The 6,259-nt window shown below is 39.6% G+C and overlaps 1 protein-coding gene across 1 annotated transcript; it reads left to right on the top strand.

The window, feature by feature from the left end:
* Positions 1-333: 333 nt before the first annotated feature.
* LOC115669705 (uncharacterized) lies at positions 334-3,892 on the top strand. Its single transcript, XM_056318599.1, has 4 exons — positions 334-719; positions 2,735-2,887; positions 3,005-3,113; positions 3,472-3,892. Exons 1-4 carry the CDS (start codon positions 342-344, stop codon positions 3,672-3,674), a joined length of 843 nt encoding a protein of 280 aa, XP_056174574.1. The 5' UTR covers positions 334-341; the 3' UTR covers positions 3,675-3,892.
* Positions 3,893-6,259: the final 2,367 nt, after the last annotated feature.

Genomic DNA, 6,259 nt, shown 5'->3' with positions numbered 1-6,259 from the left:
CTGTATCTTTGAACATTCGATCTGACAAAACTGCAAGATCAGGATGTGTGCCTTTCATCCTAAAAACCTTAAGCTTGGGATTCGCGTATTATAATTTAGCATTTGCATTAAGTTGTATCATTGAAGATGAACTAAACACAAAATAAAAACAGGAAGAAAATACTTCCTACACGCCACGGTTGCTGAACTATCGTTGGCCCTACAACGATATCCCTACTATTGCTGAACCATTGCTGGCCCTACAATTATTTCCCGACCGTTGCTGAACCATCGCTAATCCCTGTTTTTCCCTTTCTCCTGTGCTCGTCGAATCAAAAAGGCCTCGTCTTTCGCTCATTTCCATGTCACAGCTCCCGCCGCCGGCCCCCGCCGCCGCCCCGATGGCGTCCCCCGATGCCCAGGCCGTCCCGCAGCGCCGCCAGCACGTCGTGGTGATGCGCCACGGCGACCGCATCGACAACTTCGAGCCGCTCTGGGTGTCCACGGCGGCCCGCCCCTGGGACCCGCCCCTCGTCGAGGCGGGCCTGGTCCGGGCCTTCTGCACCGGCCGCAAGCTCCGGGATCAGCTCGGCTTCCCGATCCACCGCGCCCTCGTGTCCCCGTTCCTCCGCTGCGTCCAGACGGCCTCCGAGGTGGTCTCCGCCCTCTGCGCCGTCGACGACGACGACCTCACCGCCACGACCTCCGAGGCCCTCTCCCTCGATCCGTCGAGGGTCAAGGTCAGTCCCCGAGTCTGTGATTGTTTGAGTGCGCACGCGTTGTGATGTGCGATCGTTTGAATGCGATGGCGATGGCGATGGTTTTGATTGGAGTAGATGGTCGATTGATTGGTCGAGGCCGAGAGAGCAATGGACTTTAAGGTCAACGCGTGCGGGTGTGGATTCTGCGTAGTGCGTAGGAGGGATTTGGTGACGTGCGTGTCAAGCTAAAGAGCGGTATTGCATATATACGGTCCAGGCGAGCTCGGTACATATGTAGATTTGATCAGATAGCAAACACTTCTCCGGAGTGAATGACTGGTGGGAAATATTTGCACTGTGTATGAGTAATAGAGTGGACTACATCCATGCGGGACCCACTCTTATGTGAGAGAGGAATGAATTAAGGTTTGAAAATTAGCTTTACCCATGGTTATCTAGAAGGTAATATATGTTGAAGTATTATCCCACATCAATTGACATATGTAAAGTTAGAAACTTGTCCGATATGTAGAAGTCCTTCCTATCGAGATGTTGATGTTGACTTGGAATGTTTTATTGAGAGAGAGAGGGAGAGAGGTGTGTGGTGTGTCTCACTAGAGTGATGCAAAATTGAGCGACAACATTGTGGCATTGGTTTAAGGTGGAGTGAATGTGTAACCTGTCTGAGCAAAATCAAGTGAAAAAAAGAGTGCCATGGCCTCTTTGAATCAAATGCTTGATAACAGATTGAGGTTTGACTTTACGGATACAGTTATCTGGTGAGACTTGTGGGCTGAAGTTTGTGAACTTTGATTTTTCATGTGGGCTCTGAAGAGAATGCATTTTGCTTTTCCCCATTTTGGGATCAGCTTGCATTTGAAGTTTTGTTTGGCGATAGGTAAGTAGTTATGATCTAATTAGCTCGGGAAGCATTCATTCCCGGCAATGGGCATATCTTTGAAACACGGTTATCTGGATATTGTATCATGTAACATTCTTAAATATATAAGGCACTGCATAGTGATTTTAGATCTTTTGATGAACTCTGGAAAATGTGTCAAATATGTGGCATCAGTAAGGCAATGGAAATATGCAATAGTAGGTGGAGTCAACCAGCGCAGTGCAGTATCAGAGTATCTTTGAATTAGCTAGATTTTATCATCAATGTCGGTTTTAATCAAAGAGTTCTAATCTTGTTTATGCCATGTTAGTGTAGAGGCAAGGTAGGAGAAATTTTTATGAAGGAAAGCTTATCTCAAGGTGAAACATGTTGCTTTTCTACTTTTGAGATATTGAAATGGGGATTATATGAGAATTCAGGAGAAGGATATTTTCTCTTTCAGTCAGGCTCTGTTTCATCCAAAGTTGGAAGGAAGCAAAGGAAATAATTTTCTTCCACTTCCAAAAAGTACAGTCTTTCGATAGTTCACTTCTTGCTTCATATTAACATATCCCTACCAAGAGACGAAATTGTCTCGGTTTAGTTTTGTCTCTTCCTCTCTCTCTCTCACTGCAGCTATTTCTTCCGGTTTAGGTCATCTAGATCTTCCATTTGTATGAAAAGCAGTAAGCACACATATTCTTGCAAAGTCTTTTGAATTGGGTGCATCTTAATAATATTATGTTTTGGTTAAGACCTCCGTGGACTTGTATTGCTTTGGTTGACAGATCTAATGTGAGTGGGAACTAGGTTGAACAGTTTCACCTGTATTGCTTGGTTGCAATTAAATGTTAAGGTAGAATCCCTAGAAAAAAGTAATTGGTATTTCCTTCTAACAATAGATTGTTCCTGGATTGTACGGACTCCGGCTTATTTATGCCGTTAAAATGTAAATAGTCATTCTGTAGAGGGGTGTATGGAGTCCGGCTGCTATGTACAAATCAGTTGATTGAAGAATACTTAAACAGAGATCAAACCCACAGATTTTGCGGTCTGCTTTTTCAATAAACGATGCAACTGACATTTGGTCATGTTGTTTTGTTTACTGCAGAATTCCGTTCATGAGATTATAACTGAATGGTAAAAGCTTTTAATCTTTAAACTCATTCTGCAGGTTTCAATCGAGTATGGATTGTGTGAGTTGTTGAACCGGGAAACCATCAGACTTCCTCCTAAAGATGGGGAGTGGGGATTTGATATTTCTGAGCTTGAAGCCATGCTACCAACGGGTACAGTGGATCATACAGTAGAAAGAGTGTATAAACAGGTGAATTTTTTTGGACAAAGAGTATGCTTTTGCTTGGAAATTATATAACTGGATGCCAATACATCTACTGGCAATATAATCATGACTTCACTTTGCATTGATGCAAATTGGCTGCAGATGCCACAATGGGAAGAGACAGTATTGGGTGCACAAGCTAGATATGAGCAAATAATTGTTGACCTAGCTGATAAATATCCATCGGAAAACTTGCTGCTTGTCACACATGGTAAGATAATAATTTTCATATGATTGTGAAGACAACATCTTCAGAACATCATGTCAAGCAAGCTCAGTTGAATTTTAAGTTCCTGTACTTTATTTCATCAGCTTTTTTTAGCAACTAGGCATGCTTTTTGAATCCAGATTCATAGCATTATATATTCAGAGTGCTTTCAATTAGATGGTTGAGACCCATTGATAGGTCTAACAGTGACAATCTCTAAGGGATAGACAATATAGATCTTGGGATATATTCAAGAAGCACAAAGATTGACCATCAGTTAAAGCAAATCAATGCTGCCTGCAAGTTCCATGATATGCTTTTGCTCATTTGCCGAAATTTGAAAAGTTGTGCTTCTGTGCAGGGGAAGGAGTTATAGTGTCGGTCTCAGCATTTTTGAAGGATGCAACGGTGTACGAAGTAGAGTATTGTGGATATTCTAATCTCGAAAGACCAATCTTTCTGAAGGATGAGTCGTTTACCGCTGGAAACTTTGAGTTACTCACAAATCCTGGCCAAGCTGGCGTAAGTTACTTGCCCTCGAGCAGGCTCTCTGATGGCCTATGACTGAAATGGTCAATTGCCATGCTACGATTGAAGGTAAAGAGGATCCAAAACGGTACTTCTTTTGAACTCGCAGTTACGGGATGAGAACTTTTAGTGGCACGATTCTCGGTCCCGTGATTGTATTGCTGAGACAAAACTTGTCACAATGCTGTCTTTGTTTATGATTGTTGTCGGTATTGATTATTTTACAACGGCAAAAGAGCTGCTTGTCACAAGAAGTTACTGTTGTTTTGCTGTGTGATGCTTACTAGATGAATGAGCCTCCTCCTCCATTTTTCTTTTTTACTTATGAGTCTACTACATTTATGTCACCTAGATGCTTCTGCACTACACCTGCTGAAAATCCTCCTGCTAGTACTCCCAGGCTGCGTTTGGTCATTCGGATTTCTAATTAGGATAGGGCTGGATAAGATAATATATGAAATTCAAGGATTTTGCCATATCTTATCTACTGTTTGATGAATCACAGTAATACAGCCGAATATTTTCATATTTTATCACGTCCATTATTTGTTATTTACAACATATCGATATAAATGAATCTAAAAATGCACAAACGAATATTGTAAAAATCTCTTATAATTAACTGCCAAATCTAGTAAGAGAGTAAAAATATGATCATTCACTTTTGTGATTATAAAAAGTATAGTATTTGGACTCCCTCGCTACTTTTGTGAAACTTTAACATAAACCACAAAATTACGAAGGAGTTTCAACTATGTTGCTGCTTTTGTGGACTTTAGACATGAACCGGAGAGCTACGAATGGGAAGAAGCATAGAGTCTCTCGCTATTTTCATGGAACTTTGACGTGAACTAAACAACTACAGAGTCGTGAAACTTCAACGTAAACCAAAGATGCATAGGAGTAGGAGACGAGAGAGGGTAGGTTTTTTTAGAAATTTCATTGCCGTCATTTTTCAAGAATTAGAAAGATTCTTTTCAAATTTGAATTTGCTTATTAAAATCTGGGTTCTTCTACCTCATTTTTATTTACTCAATTTTTTTAAAATTTTTCCATCTCTTTTTTAATATTTTTATTCCCTTCCATCAATCCTTTATAAAAAATTTATCAACTTATAAACTATACTATTATACCTAAAATATGTAATAATATAGATATTAAATATATATGATAGAGTAGAAAAAAAATTCAATTATATAAATAATATAGGAATATATAAAAATGAATATTATCCACATTATTCTAAATTATCTTTTGAATATTATAACTCAAATATTATTTTATATTTAAATATTAATTTATTTTTATTGTGTAAAAAGTTTGTTTCAAGAAAAATAGCTTTTATACCATAAATATGATAATCTTATCCACATTTATCCCACCTCTCCTCTGAGATAATTTTATCTAAGTTATATCCCCCTTATATCTAGTTTTATCCCATCTTGAGCAGGAACCAAACACAGGATAGGATTAATGTTATCATATCTTGAATTTTTTGTTAACTACCAAATGCAGCCTTAAAGAATCGATTTATCCTTCTTTTTCCACTTGAAACAGCTTGCTCGCAAATTTTAAATGCTGGCCATCGTAGGCCAAAGTAACCTATGCTAAAACAGCATTTCCAGAGTAGAATTATCAAAGAAAACGAATGTCGCAAGTGAAAAAAAAAAAACATGGAAATGTCTTGCTAATTATTGAGTGTAGTTTTGAATTTTGCATTTAGTTGATTGTATGATAAAATCAATTGATATGCTGAAGTTTATAGCCTTTGCAATTCTCATCCCCTTTTTTCTCTCTTATTTTCAGGTGGTTCTTTAAAGTTGCTGTCAACTCTCCGATTAGGAAGCAGTTAGTAACATGTATTGGCACAGCACACCATTCGCATGGATGAAACTTAAAAGCAAGAAAAGATGCTTTGGAAACATGCATGTTCACAAACGGGATATATTATTCCCAAATAAAAGATATTATTATTGCGTTTGTTATACTATATTCTTCATTCTAGTTTTATCATCTTTACGGGAACAAATCTTGAATTGTTCCTAAACAAAAGAAATTATTCTCGCGTTAGTTACACTATATTCTTCATTATTGTTCTTTTTGCCTTTTTTACTTATAAAACATATGTAGTTTGAATGGACTCCAAAACCCCACACACAGTTTATCGTTTTTAATTTCCCTATAGTTGTTACCTAGCCTTTCAAACCAAACGCCAAAGAAAATGTAAAAAAATAAAAGTAAGGTTGTTCCCACGCACTAAGGAAAAGAAGAGGGATGGAAAGAGGAGAAAAAAGGTGGTGGTCCAGAGGATTCAGTCCGTTGAACCATGGCGGACTCGAGTGGCGTCGGCCACCCCGCTATCCTTCCATTGCCTGGAGCTAGAGGTTTTTGCTGATCTGTGAAGCCAGCCTCACGCGGGACCCCTCCCACGTGGCCCAAGCCTTCGATCGGCCCGCATGGATCAACTCTCGGGTTGGAACGGGTGGATCAGATGAGAACCACAATGGCCCGACCTGCAAGAATTGAACCCATGTCCCACCACATCGACGTCCCAACCTGAGTTACAAGCCCGCGCAACTGAGCTCGGTGACACTACAAAAAAATATGATTTTTGCAACGAA

This window comes from Syzygium oleosum, unplaced genomic scaffold (genome assembly GCF_021117445.2).
Source record: "Syzygium oleosum isolate NSW1041296 unplaced genomic scaffold, Sole_v2.1 Sole_v2.15, whole genome shotgun sequence".
NCBI lineage: Eukaryota > Viridiplantae > Streptophyta > Magnoliopsida > Myrtales > Myrtaceae > Syzygium > Syzygium oleosum.
This window is presented reverse-complemented; position numbering and strand designations above follow the sequence as displayed.

Coding starts and splice junctions, on each gene's coding strand:
- LOC115669705 (XM_056318599.1), top strand. CDS start 342: ATGTCACAGCTCCCGCCGCCGGCCCCCGCCGCCGCCCCGATGGCGTCC. Junction 720..2,734: donor TCGATCCGTCGAGGGTCAAG/GTCAGTCCCCGA, acceptor CTCATTCTGCAG/GTTTCAATCGAGTATGGATT. Junction 3,114..3,471: donor CTTGCTGCTTGTCACACATG/GTAAGATAATAA, acceptor GCTTCTGTGCAG/GGGAAGGAGTTATAGTGTCG.